Genomic DNA, 21,335 nt, shown 5'->3' on the forward strand with positions numbered 1-21,335 from the left:
CAAAGATCTAGATAATTTTTAAGTTGTTTCTTTTATTTTAAAGATAAGTTGTACTGCACTGTTTTGAGTTTTGTTAGTTAGTTACAGAGTTTTATCAGCCTAATAACTATAACTAAGCATTCCAGTTCAAGTCTTAGGTGAATAAATTTCTAGGAGACCTCTCCTCACACCAAACAAGGTAAGGTGCACAAATTCCACAAGAATTCAGTAAGTCTTCAGCCAGATTCTCATGAGAACTTAAATGCCATGAAATGAAGAGTTGCCAGCTTTCCTTAACTCTCCCATCTTGTAAGAAGCAGGTCTTGGTATGCTTGTTTTTACTGTTGTTGTTACATTAAGGAACAGCTGTACTAGTACAATTCTAAAATTTCAATGTGGAATCTATAAAGTAGATACTTACGTATCTTTGTGTTAGGAATCCACAACTCCTCTTGACTCAATTTACCATATATATTCTGTAGGACAAGAAGAAGGACCATTCACATTTCCAAATGGAGTAGTAGAACACAATGAAGACAGCAAGGACCGAACTATTATGCTCATGGGCTCCTCAGCTCAGAAAATCTCAGTAAGATTGAAACCAGCCGTAGTTCATAAAGGTATACAGACAGACTCCACACTGCTGGCTGTTGATGTATCACATAGGTCAATGGAGAAGAAAGAGAAAAGGATACTAGAAAATCCTTATCTCCAGCCCATCCCACCATCCCCACGTCCAAGCCCATTACTAAGCCGTAAAAAAGCATATGTTAAATGGGAAAACAAGGAATCCAGTCAGAAAACGAAGGAGGAGCATCACGAGCACCACAGCTATAAACCCTCATACCAGGAACTTGAGCGGGTACGTACATAGTGGAACGTATTTGGTTTTACACACCAGTACTGTAAAGAGTGTGAGGATGTGGCTGGGTGGGAAGATGTCACTCTGTCACTGTTCTCAAGTATAATTAATTGCCAGAACAATCCCTGAGGGACATAATGAGTTCTTAGTCTCTTTACCTCCAGCAATGCTTCACTTCAAATAGAAATTTAAATAGTAGTATAGGCCTTAGGGAATGTGTTCCGAAGACTTTACTATGATTATATTGATCCCTGTCTTCCTTAGAAGTGACAAGGAAGTCTGTGACCACAGTCCGACTGCTTAGGAAAAGGTATTACTCCATAAAATGAGTTATATTTAAGGAATTGTCTTCCACACATGTAATACAAGACTGGGAATGCTGAATAAGTGTTTTAACATGTTTGACAATCTTCTATTTATGTACAGCATAATGTTGAAAACAGATAAACACTTCCTTAACAAAAATACTTGTAGCTAAAGATAATGACTTCTAATACAAATTTAAAACAGCAATGTTAGACAAAACCAGAAATTCACAGCACTTTAGAGAACGCAGAAGAAAAAACATTCAGGGAGATGCACATGAGTTAAATAAAGAATTGTAAATCTCACAGTTTTAACATTTTTAGTTAAAAAATAAGCATTCTTTACATGAATATCTCAATCTACTTTGGAAACAACTGTTCTAGATAATGCATGGGGTAGTTGCCTGTATTCATTTCCTTGTGGATTACAATGCTGGCAAATCAGCTCAGTGCACTAGCATCAAATTTTCTGCAATATAGTATAATCTGTTATACACTGTACGGCTTCATTTCTCCTATATAATGAAACAATATACTAAACCAGTCTAGAACAATTTGATTGAAGCTCCTTATTTGGCTTGAAATAATAAGCAACAGGAATATACCAAAGCTTCTAAAAGGAGGAGCTTTGAAAGGATAGTAAGATGCTCCTAATACTTAGAAGTATTTTTTTTTAAGAAAGAAGATTTTGCATAATTTAAATTCTAAGAGCCATATAAATACTTGCAGATTTGCATATTCTTAAAGGAAATCAGAACAAAACAGGGTGAAATAATCATATCTCCATCAAGTTGCTCACTGTTTATTCATCTACTTGAAATTTGGATTTTCAATGTCATGTCTAAATTCCAGCCCAGTGAGATCAATAAGCAGCGACTACTGCTGAATATGAAAAGCAGCAAAGCTATGTCTTGACACCTATCTTATATTTGTATTCCCGGTTACTTAATCCTCATGGCATGGTCTCATTTTGGATTAATATGTTATAAAAATAAGTTTGTTCTAATCTAACTGTTGTGAATATTTTTAACAGCTTCCAGAAAATTTTAACATGACCCATCTTAAAAGAAACAGCGAAACTGACATTTTCCTCCCAGGAGCCAGACTGCTATCTAGAGTATCTTCATGTACTCAAAACATTAGCTTCAGTTAATTCCATCTTGGATTTTGAATACCTCACTAGATATTTCTGTAGCTCAGGTTCAGAATAGTCTATTTATTGCATTTGCCTTTAAAATTCACAGTCCACACTTTTCAGTTTTGCATTCATAGAGCACATGTGATCTGTATTTATTTATTTTTTTTAACTGCTATAGCATGTAGTAGACAGTCCCTAAAGCACTAATCTGTGCCAATCTGTAAGCAAACAAAATGACAGTCACATTCCCATTGAGTTTTCTGGACTTATTACTGTCCAGAGATAGATACTGTCTTAGAGACAGATAGGAAGAGAACTATAAGAATTCATTAAGATAAAATTATTTTCAGTGCATAGTCCCTACAAATTATCTTTCAGCATTTTGGTTTTGGAAAAAAAAGTTATGTAGGTAAACATCTAGGCATGTTGCCCTCTCCACTCCCCCACCTCACCCCCCAAGAAAAACAAAACAAATATCACTTTCGTAGCCCTGAATTTCTTTCAGGTTTAGAAAGCAGTCAAATAACATACTGCTCCCTGCTGCTAAGAGCTACACCAACTGATCTTTATGCCAGTCAACCTACATGCACAACCAGACAATCCTGAAACAAATGTAAAATCAAATACCTTTTTTTTTTTTTGTTTCCTTAGGAAAGAAATATTCTAAAGGCAGACAATGAAGGTTTAAAGATGCAACTGGAGCAGGCACATAAAACAATTGAATCTCTTACGATTCAGAGAAAAAATCATGTTATTGACAATCTACAACACAAAGACTGCTCCTAGCAGATGAGGGGAAGCTTCTTCTGGAAGAATGTAAGACTGAAGGGAACAATTGTGAAAAAGCTGCTTTACCAAGTGAACTGGAAAGACACTCCAAAAGATTTTAAAACATAAATACTCTCTTTATTCTATACATTTCCCTACTGAAAACACACTCCCAAGTCTATAAATGAATTCCTTCAATTTAAGGTATGTTAGCATCATCTGCATAATGAACACAGTATCTTCTGGGATTGTTTTTGAAAGGAGTGGCACTGCTCCTGAAACTTTTGTACGTGAGGACCATGTGGATTCTACAGTGACTTGGCTGCACATCTCACGCTACAAGTGCTCTAAGTAGCTACTCATAAGACTGTCACTTCAAATTTGGCCCAAATTCAGGTTTGTAGAAACAAACACTCAATAGAGATAAGCATTTAAGTAAATCTGTATTCCATTAAGAGGGAGAGTTCTTTCTCATTGTGGCTGAAACCAATTAAAAACATTACGTAGACAGTCATCTTTATTTCTAGAGTTTAGCATATTGAATATTAATACAAGTAGTTAAACTGATCTTTAGACTTTGTTATGGCATACTGACAAAAGTTTTAAAACTTCATTAAGGTAAAACATGAGACTAGAGAGACTAGAGAGAGTGAATTCAGCTTCCATTTCAGTGTTCCAGTTTACAGCTTGGAATACTACTCATTGGGCTTAACGGGTAGCTTGCTCTCCCTGTACTGTAGATAATGCAGGGATAACATTGACTATTTTTTTTAACATCAAAGTGCATACCAGTGTTGTAACTTCTGAGTCGTATCTTAAGGACCATATTATGAAGGAAACTGCATAGCAATCTCAATGCAGTGGATATTGTATTCCAGTTTCTAACACCTTATGGTTCTAACCAGGATTTATTCAGTTTCCCTCATAGATTTCATACGCACTTTAGGTGAAGAGTCAAGGTGACTGTGCTCTTACGTGTGTAGACTTTGTACAGTGAAAGGTGCTAGGGAAGTAATGTAGTTTTCTTAGAACTACAATGTGTACATACTGTTAGGAGATGACAAATCCGTCTTTCAAGTTACTGGTGAATCTTTTAGTCATAAGAGCCAATCTTAAAATTTGCATTTCACAATAATTCTTAGAATTGTATAAAACTCACTTGCTTTTATAAAAAATGGATGGCATCGAGCATTTAAACAGCAGAAGCTGAAATTAACATATCTATTTACAACATACTTTCGTGCTCCAGCAGGGGGGTTGGACTAGATGATCTTTGGAGCTCCCTTCCAATCCCTGACATTCTGTACTTCTGTAATATACTTAGTGCTCTTCAAAACTTGCAAATTAGTTTACAAAGTCCATGACAGATTAAATTTTTAGTTGACCCCTTACTACAGCATGTGTGCTTCGTGTTCAGTGGCTTAGATGTATGCTCTGTTTCCAGCTTACAGTCATTAATTGTAAAGCATATTAATACTTTATTTATTTTTTTAAAAGTCAATCTGAAACTACTTACAAATCTACTGGTTCTAAGTTCCTGGTTAGAACTTGAGTTGTGTCTGCATCCATGACTAAATAAAGACAAATACAGGGAGAGAGTAGTAGTAATAGTAGTATTAGACTTTCTGTTATCTTACTGTAAATAAATATGATCTGTGAAGAATTTAAATGCATATGACAAATCTAGCTGTTGTGAAGATTGTGAAACTTTTGTTCCTCATACACTAAACCTGAATTATTAACAGTTAACATGAAATTGCACTTTTATCAATGAAGCAACCAGAATGGCTCTCAAACCATATTTGCACATTTGCTTTGCCAATTTTCTGTGATCTTCTTGATTTTTGTCCTCTCTGCAGGACTACAGTGAGAAGTATTTCTAATACACACTTAGCAGATAAAAAGTCTATTTCTACAACAATTAAAAGGAACAGCATGAATGTTGGAAATGTTTCAATGTATTTGGAAAATACCTTAGAAGAGCAGCAAAATTTGGCAAATCTTGTGCATCTAAGGAAACTCTGCTTGCTTATGGTTTCAATTCTAACAGAATTTCTGTATGTGTGTGTGTATGCATACATATATACACACACACTTTGCCTATTCTAGGAGGGTGGAAGAGGGAGAAAATTAACGAATCAGTATTTGGAAAGTTCCCTAATGCCAACACTGACCCAAAGGTTACTGTGTTGGTAACATTGAGTACTTAATGCTTAAAATCAAGTCAAGACTGTAGACTTGTACAGTCTAAAATTAAAACTTACTTTTCTGTCACCCTGTTCCTATAAACAGAATGACTTAGACCCAATCTGTTTGCAGGATCATCTTACAGAACCCATACATGATACTTCACGTATGCTGAAAACGTACTGCTTCAGATGAATTTATTGATACCTGAAAAATTTCAAAGCTCTCCAATTACCTTCAAGGTGTTTGCCCAAAGCCTCTTGCAGTGTTTTGTTGTTGTTGTTGTTGCTTTGTTTTGGTGGTAATCCCTTGTTATTACTTTGCAACTTCCTTTTTGCTGCATGAAATAATAGCGTTAATAGCAAATACTGACTATACAAGGATACTGATAAAACTGACAAAGCTACTGAGCAAAAATCACCCACATCTCTGTTGATCTTACTGCTACTTTATGCTAGGAAAAATGATATAATGACAGTATTAAGTGCTGTTTAGAGGACTCATCAGCAAGCACTGGTATTGAATACCATTTAACTATTATCTTGTCACAGTTAACATAAATGAAAAGCACTCACCTTTATTCTTTCTCCAGGCTCAGCTGTGTTTCATATACGTACAGAAAGGAAGAAAAAATGAAATGTTCATACCCCAACTACTGTTTATTTTCTAAGTATGAATTCTGATCCTTAAAAGATGAAAGTAAGTAGACGGAATGATCTAACAATGAAAAGGCCAGAGCTAATGTTAATACTGAAGACCACTGCCTTTAAAATAGCTTACTTAAACTTTTGAAAATACAAAACAATATTACCTTTTGGAATTCTTTGTTACAGTAGCAATCTGTTATCCTGTGGGAACTGATCTCTACTCCATTTTTGTTTCAGTGCTACTAATGAAGATTGAAAAAGTGTACAGACTGTAAACATTTATATAAAGTGTAAGAAATCAGTTTAATATTTATAATAGAAAAAAAAATGTTAAAATTGTACTTTGTCTCTGAGTTTGTATCTAAAAGAAAGAAACCTTAACAACATATATTCATTTTCCTCGAGTCTGTCATTTGGGACACTTCTGCAGGACTGACCTCGTATATGTGAGTCTCAAGTCTACATTTACATTCTTGAGCCTGAGGACACCAAGAGAACTTGGGAAGCTGGGCATTTTCAGATTATTTTTTCAGCATTTAGTGTCTGAGACAATACAGACACTGTTTTGCCATTACACTGTTCAAGGTATTCCCAAGCACAGTTCTTCATTAGCATTATCTCTTGCTTTTGTTAAGAACATTCATTCACAAAAGATGTTACAGCACGATAGGTAAGCTTAAACAAGGCTTCTGCAATTTCTACTAGGGCTCGTACACAGGCAGCGTCACGTCATCCTGAACCTTTGCTATTCTTTACCTTACTGCAGAACTCAAAATACTGTATCTCATGCATGTTTTTACGTCAGGTAGTGAACATCAAAATATCTGAGGGAAGGGAGGGAAGAAGAAGAGGGTGCTAACTACTGAAAAACACCATTACTACTTACAGGCAAATCTGCTCTCCCAACTTTGCACATACAGAGCAAGGTGTGTTTTGCTTCAGAATTATAGAAGCGGGGAAAAAAAAAAAACACGAAAAAGGAAACCTCCAATTATTACTTCAGTTCACTACTTGTGAAGTTGTTCCTTAATTTACATAAAGACAAAAGTAATGATCACATAATGATCACATTTTTCTTTTTGTATTAAGATAAATTTTAACTGAATGTCCTTCAATGGAGACGGATTCCTTAGTAACTCCAGATAACGTAATCAGGATATATTTGGGACCTCTCCTGTCTGGTGAACTTTTCCTGGATTGTTATTGACTGCCTTCTCTACTTTTGTCAAAATTTGTTATTTTTCCATGATCATAAAAAGCACGTTTCATCATTATTTCAAATCACCAGCAGGAAATCTTCCTTGCAAGCACAGGAGATATGAACAGAGAATCAAAATCACACTAGACAAGTGATGCAAATAACTTCAAATACAGTACTTTATTCCTCAGCTGTTAACAAAACCATGTCTCTTCAGTCCTGACACAAAAGTTGTCTTCTTCAATTCTTGATCAACCAAAACAATTCACTGAATTTGAATAAACACAGAAATAATCATAGACATATAAAACAGCTTTTTTCTTACAACAGAATTTTTGAAAATACTTTTTTCAAGACTGAAACAGAAGGGTTGGAGGCTTAAATCAATTGTTTTAATGGTATTATTGCATCTTCTGACAAAATAAGAACATATATTCTGACAACAGAGAAGACCGAGAAAGGGATACCTCTATGAAACGTGGTGGTGCTTACTTTGCTTTTCTACTACTGGCTTCACACTTCAGAATTACTCAAGAAAATATGAAATGGCTCAAATAATAATTAAAAAAAAAAGAACAAAGTATCTTCCATAAAACTTCAACTTATTCAAAGTTTTATCTTTTGCAATGTCTACATAAAAAATAATTGGGAAACAGTACTGGAATAATTTAACTGTTAGAACTGGATGGGGGCACAAATCTCATCTACTTTACTCTGAACTATTCTGTTACAAACAGCACAAACTGACAAGATAAAAGCACTGAGGCACATACAGAATTACTACAGTTCTACCAGCCCTACAGGTCAACTAACCCAGTGCATCTTCACATCTTAAGACTGATGAAATCTTTATGCACAGGTACACCACTTGAATTTCCTAGCCTACATCCTTGGTGAAACTGAACTCTTGACTGTTGTCCTTATGTTACTTGTAGCAAAAATAACAGCATAGGATTAGCAAAGAGAATTTTAAATTAAGGCTTTGTTTGTTAAAAACTGTTCTCCCTCTTCCCTTGCTGACCAGTGCTTGTCACCTCCATGGCCAGCAGTCTCACTCGAAATGTCATTTGTGAGCTACCTCTATTAGCACTATGCGAAAATCAGTCTCTAAAGGAAGAAAATGAGTACTATGCTTCCACTTGAAATTCCTCTCCACAATGGCAGCAGAGGCTGACAACAGTAATGACTGCAGAAACAAAGTGATAATGACACTGCTAGAAGGTAGGTGAAGTTAAGCCAGCAGAGTACTTCATTATATTGAGTTCACATTCAAGTCAACATGTACAAGCAATGAAGTCTCCCACTCTCTTCTTAGAAGCCTACCGGAACTGTAAAGTATGCTCAAGGCTGTACCAATCACACCATAAAGCAGCATTCTTAGTCAGTAAGCATACAGAAAAATCACAAGAAGGAAAGTTTTAAAGTTCATCCAGTCTAAAATTTCAAATCAAGGTGTTGGTAGTAGCTAATTAATAAAATCTGACACATGTTTTTAAACAACATGCTGGAAAATCACTTAATTTTAAACAGAGCTCTATGTTCCTGCATAGATCTGCCTCTGCAATTGAGGGCATGATGCATGTGTCCCTGAAGACAGGGTAACAACTTTAAAGCATGCCAACACAGACACCAACAGCAAGTTTGTGGGGGAAAAAAAAAAACCCAAAAACTCATAACTGTGGTACATAAAAGCAAATTCAAATCTTAAAATTCAACTGCAGATAAGTCTAAGCTACATATTTCTTGAAAGCTCTTCAAGGTTTCTGTCAAGAGATATGCCCAGCTTTATCAGATGCCTTCCGGAATCTCTGCAGTAACATGACCCTGATAAATACCATCATGAATACATACTTGGGCATCATCTCTCTGTTTTACCTCTACTCACAAATGGCATCACAGCAGAGGAGGGACCTAAAGAAGCTAGATAACAGACATAATTTTTAGCTGACAGCCCTGAACTTAATCTATTTTAACAAATCTATTTACAGCCATGTTTATACAAAACCCACTTCCTCATCTAGATGCTCTTTTACTAGAGTAACACTATCTGCAAAGGATAAGGCATTCATGCATATTGAGACAGAGTATCTTTCAGGTTATCAGACCAATTGGGTGACAATAAAAAAGCAAAGTCTTTGAATGCTATATTGGAACTTCTTCCAGGAACCTCAGTGGGGAGCAGCAACTGCTGCATGAGTTAACTTATCAGCTGGCAGTTGCCAGTTGCCAAATGCAGAGAGTAGGCAGGAGGAAAAAAAGAAATAGCCCGCTCTTTCTCCGGCAACTGAGCTTTGTTGACCTTTATTTTTAAAGGCTGATGCAGAAAGAGTACATAAATGACCTCCTAATGGACGTGATAGTAGTAGAAAATGCTTTTATGAAACACCAATAATATGAAAAGCAAGTAAAAAATAAACATCAAAAGTCGCCATGATTCAGGTTTTGTGGTACATGCTCTGACCTTCAATTAATCTCCGATATATTTATGAACACAAAAAGCCACCTAATTTTACTAGTATCTGTAGAGAACTAATTGAGAATATTACTTTTATGTGAAGTTCTGAAAGAACAGGAAAGCTCATTGAATAATTCTGACCAAAGCCTTAAGTGACAACTTGAAGTTCTTCAATATGTCGAATGTGAAAACTGGATAAAGAAAAAAGCACAAAGGCAGCATTCTGGACTTTCAGAAGCATCTCCCTCAAGTTCTTAGGTCTGACTTTTTAATTACTTTTTTTTTTTGTATCCAGCTTTTGGAGCAGAATTCATGTGCAACATGCAATAATTAGAGAGGCCTGAACATCATCTTTATTCTGTTTCTTTAAAAAGGTTTTTATTCAGTTTTCTGAGACTTATTTTAAATAAATGAACATAATAAAAAAAAGCCACAACCAGTATGAAAAGCAAGGACTCTAGTCATGATATTTTAGTATAAAAAGTTCTGTTTGATTAACTAAAAGAATTCAATGACAACATCAGTTGGTCGAATGCAATGATTCACATGGTCATACTTAAATCTAATCTAAACCAAAGGTACCATATCTAAATTCCTGACACCAGTAAACACCACCACTATATTTCATCTGTTACTCTTTCAGTATCTCCGGTATCCTCCACCTCCTCTTCCACCATATGGATCTCCATAACCTCCTCTGCCACCATAACCACCCCTGCCACCATAGTCCCCCCTGCCACCTTGGAAACCACCTCCACCTCTTCCACCACCTCTGAAACCCCCACCCCCAAAACCACCCCCACCTCCAAAGCCACCCCCACCCCCAAAGCCACCCCCACCTCCTCCTCTACCCCCTCCCCCACCCCAGCCACCCCTCCCACCCCCACCCCCACCTCCCCAGCCACCTCTTCCACCACCTTCCTGTCTTTTTTGCCACGGAGGCATTTCAGGAGGAGGTGGTTCAATTTCTGTTGGTCTGCCTCCACGGTCAGGTACTCTCCCCATCAGAACCTATATTGAAAAACAGAGGGATATAACAACTTGAAGGGACAGAGGGTAATTCTTTTTGGACAAAGACATGCTGCCTGCTCTTCAGAGGAAATAAGTTTCCTATCAGAGTGGAGCCTAACTGCTGAATTCCTATTTCCTTTCCTTCTAACTTGCCAGCAATGTGGCAAGAACTACAAAAGTGATCTCATTTCCCATCTGTAAAATTTAAGCAGTTACAGCTAGCTAGCTAATAACAGTGTTCTGAAATACATACAAAGAAAACTGCATGCCAAGTATTACAACAAAGTAGCATATAACTCAAATATATACATACACATGAAGATTACTGTGCTGTTTGCTCTTCTACTCTAATTTCAAAAACAGGTTCTAACCTAATCAGTCAGTAAAACCAAAAACTGGCAGACTGGCATGCAGCTCTTAAAAGTAACACCAGTTTACTTTACAATAGGAAGTAGTGAGGAAAAAGGCAGAACAGAAAAAAGGCACAACATGCTGCCATAACACTTTCAAGAAAAGATGATCTTTGTAGATATTATCCAGTGTACAAAACAGGAGATTGTACTCGACTAAGCTTCGCAAAATTTCAAGTTGAAGAATGAAGAGGTATTCAGGTATGTCTTTTTGTTGTAATTCCCAGATTTCCTAAACTCTTTGTATGATGAATGTTAACTGACATTGAGTCAGTCCCACGCACTCCAATCAAAGACCTCTTACAAAACAACCAACCCAACAAAAACACAAAAAAAACAGAGGTCATACAATAATTAGAAAACTTCAGAATCTTCAGGATAAGAACGTATTAAAAAATATCTAAGTGGGGCAACAAAACTTTAAGAAGTCTATAAAACAGGATTAATAATAACTCGCCATTTGAATTGTGAACCTAATGAAGTTACTTGCAAGCTTTGAGGTTTTGAGTTTTTTTTTAAATACACAAGAAGGCAGTGCAATTTTTTCTTTTTTTTTAATTACAGATTGCCAAATAAAATGTTACTTTGCAGAACAAACATGTCCCTTCTATAAAAACTTCTGTGATTTATAATATACCAATAAAGATGTTTGTTAACAAATAGAAATAAAGTCATGCATTTTAGTTCTTCGTTACTATGCTTGGCATAATAAGTGGTAATGAACTGAACAATATAAACCTGACAACATGTAGTCAGGCATTATATCAGAAAGAGCAACACATATCCCTAACTTGAGCAAATGTATGAACGCTTTTGTCAATACATACCCCTATACTGGGGGTTTATAACCCCAAAGTAAAACAAATAAAAACCAAAGCCAATTAATAATGAATCCAAATGTGGTAAGTACTCTATTTATCTACTAATCCTAACATGAAGTATAATAAGCCAGCTTGCGAGGCAACCCTGAAGCACAACTTCCTCCTTTGCCCTATTTTAGCAAGTATGCTCTACTTGATCTCTAGTAGCTCTAAGGAACGTTAACAGTTCTCCAGTTAACACATCCTGTTTCTGTGTTGATTAAGCGAAAGAAAGAACTACTATTACTACTGTTTTATGTTGAATGAATGAAGTCTCCTTCCTATGATAATAAGGATCCCGAAACAAAAGGGTGATTCTTATCTTTATCTCGCTCTCAAACGCTCTAATCAAGCGTTTATCGACCCTGAGAACTGACTAAAGTAGTCCTGTGTCCTGAGAATACTGTTTGAAAAGCACAACTCTGTTAGAAAGGAAAAGTAATTCTATACTCTGCCTACCTCCTCCATTGTACCTGCTCATCTAGATGACTGTTTTCTATGACTGACTGTGTTATAAGATAATAATACAAAAAAAAAAAAAAAAAAGTTGTTGCATCGTTTACTGGAATGCTGCAAACTTTCCTTTTCTAAAGTACCGAGCATACCCATCTTTCAAAGAAGAATAAAAATATTAAACACAGCGTAATCCCAAATTTTTGATAGGTCTGTAAAATCCTCTTATCATATCCCAGAAAGAAAAGTTACCTTGTTGATTGCGCAGACTGTATTCTCTCGTGTTGATCCACTACTTGTTCTTATGATCTTTGATAAATCCTCTCGAGCAGCCAGAAGGTGAGCTAACGTTACTGTTGACTTTGGAGATAACGCATAGCGCTTGGGCTGATAGATTCGTGCTATGTCATCTGTTTTTACCTAAATGATAAAAATCAAACACAACTTACGTGTGAGACATACATATAAACACACTTACTGCATGCAGGCTGTAAAACACACTTACTGAACAGGTCTCAGTAAGTTGCAGCGGCTGTGATGTCCGAAAAACTAGGTTAGCTTACAAAATACAGTGCCAGTTGTCACCAATTCTCTCCATATGGTGATGTACAAAATATGCTGGTGAAATTCAGATGGCTACAACAGAAACTCTCCTACCCATTGGCAGCAAACATTCTTTCATGCTTTCCAATATATGTAAGACTAAAATTTAGACTCCTCACTGTAAGAGAGGAAGGCAAGCTAGAAACTGAATTTAAAAAGGAAAATAACTTGCTTATTGGCTTAAAAAAAATCCATGAATATCAAAACATTTTGAATCTGAAAAGCTTCTCTGGAGAAGTTCTAAATGAGTATTTTACAAGAAAAGTGAGGAGAAAAGGATTAAAAAAAATCATATGCAGTTTTTAATCAATATATAATAGAATCATTTCTGTAACTGCATACTACTTCATATCAACAGTTTTTTTCTTTTGCAACAAGAAAGCGAATCTTACTATTTTAGAATCACCAAAAATCTCATTAAATTGTTATTCTTCTGTGAAAGTATTCGTCATTTCAAATGTCATTTGAAATAACATCAGGTGATTTAAAATTTTAGTCTAAGTTAGTATCAGCCAACATCAGCTACATCCTAGAAGTGCACTCTACATTTGAAAATTTATAGCTGTATTGCCACAGCAACGAGAAGTTGCACACAGCATGAAATCTGACAACTTCAAGGTCAATGCCCTCTCTTTTCTTCTTTTTCTGCATAAAAGAATTCACAACCCCAGCAGACGCTGAAGTGAGCCGTTCAGAAACAGCAGTCTTTGACTCATGAGTTTCAGTGGTACTCAATGAGCTTCATAAAAAAGACTGTGTCTGCATGCGTCTATGCCAAATTTTGACACCGCTTTCAGATCTAACTTTCTACACAAACCTTGCATCTTCTCTTGAAAGAAAAGTTTATCTTGCAGCTCATGGGGAAAAATATCTCCCTTTTTTTCCTGCATGTATATTCATCATATTACAAACTTTTAGCATCTTCTCTTCTGATGTTACTGGGTTGAAATAGTGTGCATTTCTAGGTCAGAAATATCAGACTGGGTTAAATCATTACTTTTTTTTTTTAATATACAGAGTGCTAGGAAATCATAAAAATGAAATTACTGCCATTAGATATTAAGAAAAATTTCTTCTCAAACAGAGAGGTCAGGTGCTGGAATGGGATACCAAGGGAAGCTACCATCCCTGGAAGCGTTCAAGAAATGTTTAGATGCTGTACTGAGGGATGTGGTTTAGTAGGGAAATTCTGGCGATAGGTGGACAGTTGGACTGGATGGTCTTAGAGGTCTTTTCCAACCTTGGTGATTCTGTGATAACAAAACAATACCAGCAGACAAAATCCACAGCAGTGGTTTGGAACTTTCAGCCATCTGAAGGAGCAGAAGTAATTGTGTGCTTTTCTCATACAAGCTCTTCAGCTGACCATTTGCTTATTCAGTTGTTTTGCATCCCAGATAGATTACAGTCACTGTAACAATCTCACTGACCTTGTGAGTTATCTATGTTAAGGCCCAGTGTTTGGCTTTCTCTTGCATTTCTAAGAGAAATGTTGAGGATTCCTCTTACTTTATTTCACTGGGGGCAGATGAATATAGGAAGAAAAAGGGAGGTGTGGACTTATAGTAAAAAAAAAAAACCCAACAGAGGATGCTAGAATTCCTATTTTTGGAGCTATAGACACTCACAAAAGACAGCCTGTGCTGCTCAGTCAAATTCTTGCCCTTCCACAGCATCTAAGATTCAGATATTATAACCCAGGATGAGAAACTGCTTGAAAAGAAGACAGCAACAGTGGAATTGTATTTACACAGTACGTGTATTTGCTAACAAGACCTACAAAATTGTACCAGACTCCCACCTACAGGAAGCAAAGAATGCAGCAAGCTTACCTTTGCTCTGTCAGACCAGCCAAAAGACTGCACTGTCACATCTAGCCTCTTCATTAACATACGGCGGCGACATTCGTATTCACTGCGAAGAGCATCGTTGATTTTTTCCAATCTTTCCTGCAGTGTTACAGTACAAAAATCCAAATGTTCAATTCTATACAGGTATGTAAGTCAAATGAAATGCAACCCCGTCCAGCAAATAAGATGACCATTCCCAGGTAACTTCTATAAACTACATAAAATTAGGGATGCATCTGTGTAGTGCAGCAGCAGTCTGTAATTAAAAGTATTTTAAAAGTAAATACATGTATCAACACAAAGAACATTAACAACTAGATACTTCCAGAATTAACGTTAGCGTTATTAAAGCTTAGTAATTGAATGTTAATTATCAATAGTTAGAACAGTGACTGTAAAATGGACAGTCAGATAAAGCCATAAACATAAATTTCGACCATCCTGTGAAATACAGAAAAAAATTGAGTTGTTTTTATTCTTACCACTTGATCAAAATTCAGAGGTTTTGTTAGCAGTGATTTCCCCACGTGGTTTTTTTGGACTTTTGAGAGAATGTCCTTTATCTGAAACAAAACACATAACACAAATTATATCTACACTTACTTCACACAACTCATTCCAATCGTAAGATCAAATACAGCACAAGCGTTTTATCAGACTCATAGAGATGCATCTTCTGTCTTATTATCTATTTAAAAGAAAATAAGAGTTCCTGAATACTTTTATTACATGACTCTTTCTGCAACCTTTGTTAACCAAAGTAAAGAGAACACATCTGTAATTTCATCCAGTGACCAGTATGTTCATCAAGCAACATTTAAGGAGGAACTGGGTTCACACACAAACTTTACAGTTTGTGACATGCTGCAACGCTCCTGAATCTCTATTAATACTGTATTCCCTCACTTGCATCAGCAGTACACTGAGTGCTCACCCTCCAAGTACAAGCTTTGCTGCCTTACAGTTACAGAATACATTGTCCAGCCTCGACCAACACAGCTGTAAGTAAAAGACTTTTGGTAAATATCCTGTTTGCAGGAAGACAGGAATACAACTGTCCTCTTGCATATATTCCCAAATATTATTTTCAAAGATAGTGTCTTCATATTTCAATTGAATTCTGTTCAAGTTAAGCAACATTCTAATATGCCATACCAAAATACAACGTGTGATCTGTCCCTTTAGCAGGTTGCTGTTGCACAGCTGAACTATTCTCAGAACTATTCCCACAGCTGCTGACAGTGCTGAAGATGCTAGACAGAAGCAAGAGCAAGTTGAAATGCTGCTTTCAAACTCTGCTTACTTTTTCCAATTCGATAAAAAATAGTAGATTTGTTTGTAAGTTTCTGTTACAAATTATCTAGTATAATAGTAAGCATTAGCAATGCAATTTTACACAGGATCTAATTAAATTAGAAGCAATAAAATGTTTGGAAAAAGACATTGATCATTTCTAGTGAATTTTTGTAAGGATCTAAAAAAAGTAACAAATGGCACTGAAGAAAAATTTATGAAGCAAAGAAATCCAATTATTGACATCACCATTCTAATGCAGCCACGTCTTGTGAGTGCACATACCCAACTGGATACTACTACCAAAATGAACTCTGAACCTGTCGTACATGAAACTAAAGGATGAAGGACAATGAAACATACAGTAGAAATTCTACAGCATCTCCTGAACAGTAAGAAAAAAATTCTTCTCTTGTAAGGGCCAGAAAGTTCAGAGTACAAATTACACTATTAATTTGTAGTAAAAGAAAGTGAATGAACTAGTTTTGTCACATTTCTACACTGCGCAGTGAGTGCAAGTTGTATAAGTACAGCAGAGCTGATGGATCTGGAAAACACCAAAAAACAGCTCAAGGCAGTTTGGGAAGGTAGAAACAGAGAGACAACACACTTTTAAGACTCACTTTAGCACTGATGAAACTGTAACAGTAATGCCCTGTGCACCAACTCAAGCATGTGATCCTAACTTATAGGAACTCTCGGACTTCACAAAACATGGCAGACAAGAAACCCTATAACTCAAGAAAACCTTCTGGGCTCATAGGTGTGTAGGTGAGAAGCTAACCCAGAAGGCCTGCTGCTGCAGAACTAGAGTCCTATTCCTTTACCTTGGCATGGAACTACACCTGTATCAAAGAAGAGATACAAAGCAGCCATCAAGGAAGGCCACTGGCCATAGCTGGAGCCTACAAAGCCCTCTGAATATAAACAGGGCTTTCATCCATCTGGAGGAAAAATCAACAGTCCTAGGCAAGTGTTAGTTGATCAGCTGGAACTCTGTTGTTTTAATCCTCAGAAAATAGCACCAGAATTGTTTCTCCCCCATCCTCACAAAAATGTTTATTAGCAAGACTAGATTTAAACGTTCCATTTGAGCTAAACAGACCAAGCACAGTGGCATTATGGGAATGTAGATGTTTTCACCACCTGGGTGCTTGTTCTTGTACATGAATCTATTAAAGGTTCTGCACTGCCGCACACGTAAGAAAATCAGGCCCTCTCCACAAAACTTCCAGTCATTCACCAGCTCATTGAGCAAGGAGGAAGGAAGAAAATAATCACACAGAATCACAAGGTTGGAAAGGACCTACAAGATCATCTAGTCCAACTGTCCTCCTATCACCATTACTACCCTCTAAGCTACCAAACCACATCTTGTAGCACCTCATCCAGACACCTCTTGAACATTATTATATAAAAATGAGCAAACACAGGCAGCATTCATCTCCCACAGTTCTCAAGAAGGGACTAGTTCTTCCCAGGCATCAGGAAGGAACGAACAGTAAAACTTCTAACTACCTGACAGAGAAAATAAATTCTGCAGTGAGAAAGACAAATATCACATCATCATCACTAAATAAGCTAGAATTTAGTGGGATATAACTGAAATACCTACACTGCATATTGACTAATCTGGTAATTTGGGCATTTTCATCCTATGTACAGCTAAGGAAATGGCACTAACAAATCAATACTTGCAGTTAAGATACTCATAAGCTAATGAGCAAAAATGTAAGTTTTGGAAAACTTTATTAAATTTAACTACTTCTCAGAACACAGGTACATAAACTGTTATCAGACTAAGTCTTCTGCATTTAAATAGTAACACAAAACACAAAAGTGTTACTTCAACTCATGCCCTAAGTTTGCATGGCAAAGCATGGCTCACTATATACCTCACCCTCAGGAAGCCACTCAAATATTTCACCTCACAACTGAAACAGTTAAACACTAAGCAGTATAAAATGAATCATCCTGCTAGGCCCTTAACTAAGATGGATGCTTACAGGCATGAAAGTTAACAACAGAGAGAAAACCTGTACCTTTTGTTCCACACTGTTTAACAAAGGAGGAATATCGGATGAGGAGGAGTTTGGTAAGCCCAGTGCATCACAGATAGCTTGTACTTCTTGATTGATTTCATTGTGCTTTTCCAAATGAGAGCTTTTACTTTTCTTGCTGTGCAGTATCTTTAAAGCTTGAAGTTCTGTACTTAGAAATACTATAGAGAAAAGCATCACAATGGCAGATTTAGAGGCATGACAAATTTTGTATCCATGTTCTTGTAAAATGAGATAGTGATAAAAGACCCTTTCTCAGTCCTCTCCTGACAGGTGAGCATCAGTTTCCCGTTCGTTGCCTGAACTAACTTTCATCTAGCTTTCTGTCTTCTGCCTGCACATCATAACTACACATACTTGACTGCTAATACCCCTCCCCAGGCCAAGTTCCTTGGCTAATTTCATACTATCACACTGCTCCCTGCTGTTATTCCATTCTTCTGTCAAATCTCAAGTGTTTGCCACCATCAGTTCCACAATATAATTTTTCTGTACTCAGTTTCAGCTGGTGCTGCTTAGCCCAGGTCTAGCTTAAACCTAGATGTTGCTCTCCTCAATCTTACTTTCAATCTCCCAATCATGCTGCATTTTTTTCAAGCTGCCCCAAGACTTCTCAGAATCGAGAGAAGCAAGGCCTTAGTTTTGGCTAAGCTGGAACTGGATCAAGAAATTACCAGGAGGCCTCAGTAGGTTGAATAATACATCACAAAGAAATATTACTCTTGCCATTTTCATTCTTCCACAAGTTATCTGATGCATGCACAGGTAAGTTGTAGTGATTATAGAGATACACTTAAATACACATAAAGAAATATTTGAATTGTATCATAATTACAGAGCAGTCATATAAAATATTGTAAGGGGGAAAAATGTTTTCAACTTACAGAGGAGTTTGAGGCAATCTTCTTTCTCTTTCAATCTGTCCTTTATGTCTCCAGATACAAGTGATGAATATGGGCAAGCCATTTCTCTCAGGAAGCCACTAATCTCAAGCTGGAAACTCTCTATATCTTTATTACCTGTAGAAATAAATAAAGACCATTAATTGTTTTTCTTTTAATTTAATTTTCTTTTTCTTTTTTTTAAATAGAAACCTCCGACTAAGATTTTACGATTTATACATTTAGCTTGTAGTTTTCAACACCACTGACAAACACCACCTGCCACTCCAGTAACATTTTCTTTCTTCTTAAAGAGACAGGCAACACTTCCAATAGCAAAGGCAATATTGCATTCATGCTTTAAACAAGAAACTGATGCTACAGCAGTCTGAAACCATAATGCAAGTATTCAGAGTGAATCAGCAGCTCGCATCTAGCAGAGAGGCAGGAGCACTTACTCCTTCAGATCACAGGAATACTGCTGTCAAGCAAACAGCATATGCCACAAAGCAGTGGGCAACTGTCATTCATTTTGTGACGACCAAGTTCCAGGAGTTAAACTAACCTAATGACACCTATGTGCCCAGATGTACTGACAATGGTAGGTTATCTTCCCTCCCCCCCCCCCCTTTCTTCCTTTTGAAAGAATTTTCACCAGGTTAGACCTTAATCTAGCAGCTACATACATCAGGCTCTCTTTGGCTACCTCTTAGCTGCCTTCTAAATTTCAATATTAATTTTATTACTAGCTTAAATGTTAAGTGTGAATCCCCCAAACAAGTACTACATAGCTTCAATAAATTAACACTAATTTACCATCTGCTGACGTGATGCTTTCTTCCATATCACCAAGTGACTTTATTTGGGAACCTAACCAAACACAGAGGTCAAAAAACTCCGGTGAAGACAATCCACTTTGTGCTGCTTTGTTCAGGGCTTCCTCCTCCAAGAGGGGACCAGCGTACCTGTACAGGGAGATAAAGCCTGATAATACGAACAGGCTTTAACAGAAAACGTGCGTACGTTTAAACACGCTGAGCGCTCCGTCACAGCGGAGGCGCCAACCAGCACAAGGCCTCAGCGTTACAGGCAGGGCAGCCCCCGCACGGGCTCCCAGGCGAGGCAGGATGCCCCGCTCGGCCAGCGCTCCGCTCCGTCCCCAGCCGCGCGCAGCCCCCCCCGCTCCAAGCGCAGCAGCGGCGCCCCTCGGCCCCTCCGCCGGAGCGGAGCAGGGCCGGCCGGGCCGCCGCTTCCTCCAGGAGCCTCCCGTCACCCCCAAGGCCTCGCCGCGAAAGGAGGGCCGCAGCCGCTCCCCCGTTACTTACCCCAGGGCCTCCAGCGCGTCCAAGATGTCGCACTCCATCTTCAGGCCCGGCTCCAGCTCCCTCATGCCGCCACAGCGGCTGCCGCCGCGCTGTGCCCGCTTCAAATCGGCCCCGCCGCAACCTGCGCCCGCCGCTGCGTTCCGCGGAGCCGCCAGGCCACGGTGCAACCTCCGCCAGATACGGCAGGTTGGGCAGCCCCGACACGCTGCTTCATCTGGGTTCCCAATTGAACCCCGGAACGTGTATCTGAGAGCAGGGAGTCTGGAAAGGAGACTCTTAGTCCTGCTTAAACAACAAGCAATTTGTTACACTCTGGGGGAGTTCAGTTTCCCCACACCGTCTGGCAGCAAGGAGCTTGCACTGAGTAGCATTAAGGTTAATAGCATATGCAAGATTTCAGGAGAGCTTTAAGAATGACAGAAGCCACAGAATTTTGTGGCATTGCCTGCTTTACGAGAAGAGTGGTTCAGGGGGAATTTCCTTGCCCTTTTGTCTCCTCCTTGAGAAATGGACTCAATCCTAAAATAATTTTTATCTTTATTTCTCCCAAGGGTTCCATTTGCATGTGCTGTTTGAAATAGAACAAGGGTATTCCTGCAGCAATGAGAAAAAGTACTGTGAAGTTCACTCAGGAGTGGTGCAATCAGTGCACCGGTGTCCCATGTTGAAAGCAGTGTTTCATTAAGAAAACATTTCTGCTGAAGTGTTGAAGGCTTAGTTATGCCCTCCCCTATCTGCTGAAGCAGCAATAACATTATCATGCTTTCTTGCCCTCTTCATTTTATACTTGAAACTCCAGGCTTTTGCCACGCTCTCTCAGAATCATCTGCTCTTATTTGGGGTCTAAATAAACACCTACTAAAGAGAGTAGGAAAGAAAAATATGTAGAAATAGTTTTCTTTCTCATTCTTTTCTGTAACCTTCATGCCACGCACACAGCTGAGTACATTAAGAAAAACAGAGAGCAACTGAAACTAACAATCTATAACAACCATAACAATCTATCGAAAATATCGAAGGTAGTTTGATAATCGAAGAAGTACTATGTGG

General features: G+C 37.8%; 2 protein-coding genes across 8 annotated transcripts in view; one reads left to right on the forward strand and one right to left on the reverse strand.

Annotated features, from left to right (window-relative positions):
• The window catches only part of RASGRP1 (RAS guanyl releasing protein 1), a 38,779-nt gene extending 32,503 nt beyond the window's left edge, over positions 1 to 6,276 (forward strand). For 6 of the 7 annotated variants that reach the window (XM_052695476.1, XM_052695479.1, XM_052695481.1 and 3 more), the window contains 2 exons: positions 462 to 841; positions 2,936 to 6,276. In XM_052695476.1, coding sequence (XP_052551436.1) covers positions 462 to 841; positions 2,936 to 3,070 — 515 coding nt within the window. In that variant the 3' untranslated portion in view covers positions 3,071 to 6,276. The remainder of the gene's footprint in view (positions 1 to 461; positions 842 to 2,935) is intronic. The other variant, XR_008209455.1, reaches the window with a different exon arrangement.
• A 969-nt stretch (positions 6,277 to 7,245) lies between these two features.
• On the reverse strand, positions 7,246 to 20,410 carry FAM98B (family with sequence similarity 98 member B). Its single transcript, XM_052695482.1, has 8 exons — positions 20,286 to 20,410; positions 19,777 to 19,925; positions 18,964 to 19,098; positions 18,062 to 18,240; positions 15,209 to 15,289; positions 14,709 to 14,825; positions 12,526 to 12,693; positions 7,246 to 10,550 (listed from the first exon to the last, which is right to left on the reverse strand). Exons 1-8 carry the CDS (start codon positions 20,348 to 20,350, stop codon positions 10,179 to 10,181), a joined length of 1,266 nt encoding a protein of 421 aa, XP_052551442.1. The 5' UTR covers positions 20,351 to 20,410; the 3' UTR covers positions 7,246 to 10,178.
• Positions 20,411 to 21,335: the final 925 nt, after the last annotated feature.

The sequence above is a fragment of the Tympanuchus pallidicinctus genome, unplaced genomic scaffold (genome assembly GCF_026119805.1).
Source record: "Tympanuchus pallidicinctus isolate F22 unplaced genomic scaffold, pur_lepc_1.0 scaffold3, whole genome shotgun sequence".
NCBI lineage: Eukaryota > Metazoa > Chordata > Aves > Galliformes > Phasianidae > Tympanuchus > Tympanuchus pallidicinctus.

Excerpts from the sequence above, each read along its gene's own strand:
- FAM98B (XM_052695482.1), bottom strand. The coding sequence starts at position 20,350 with ATGAGGGAGCTGGAGCCGGGCCTGAAGATGGAGTGCGACATCTTGGAC. Across the intron at positions 19,926-20,285 it reads GACGCGCTGGAGGCCCTGGG|GTACGCTGGTCCCCTCTTGG; the intron begins GTAAGTAACGGG and ends CTCCCTGTACAG. Across the intron at positions 10,551-12,525 it reads CAGTCTGCGCAATCAACAAG|GTTCTGATGGGGAGAGTACC; the intron begins GTAACTTTTCTT and ends TTTTCAATATAG.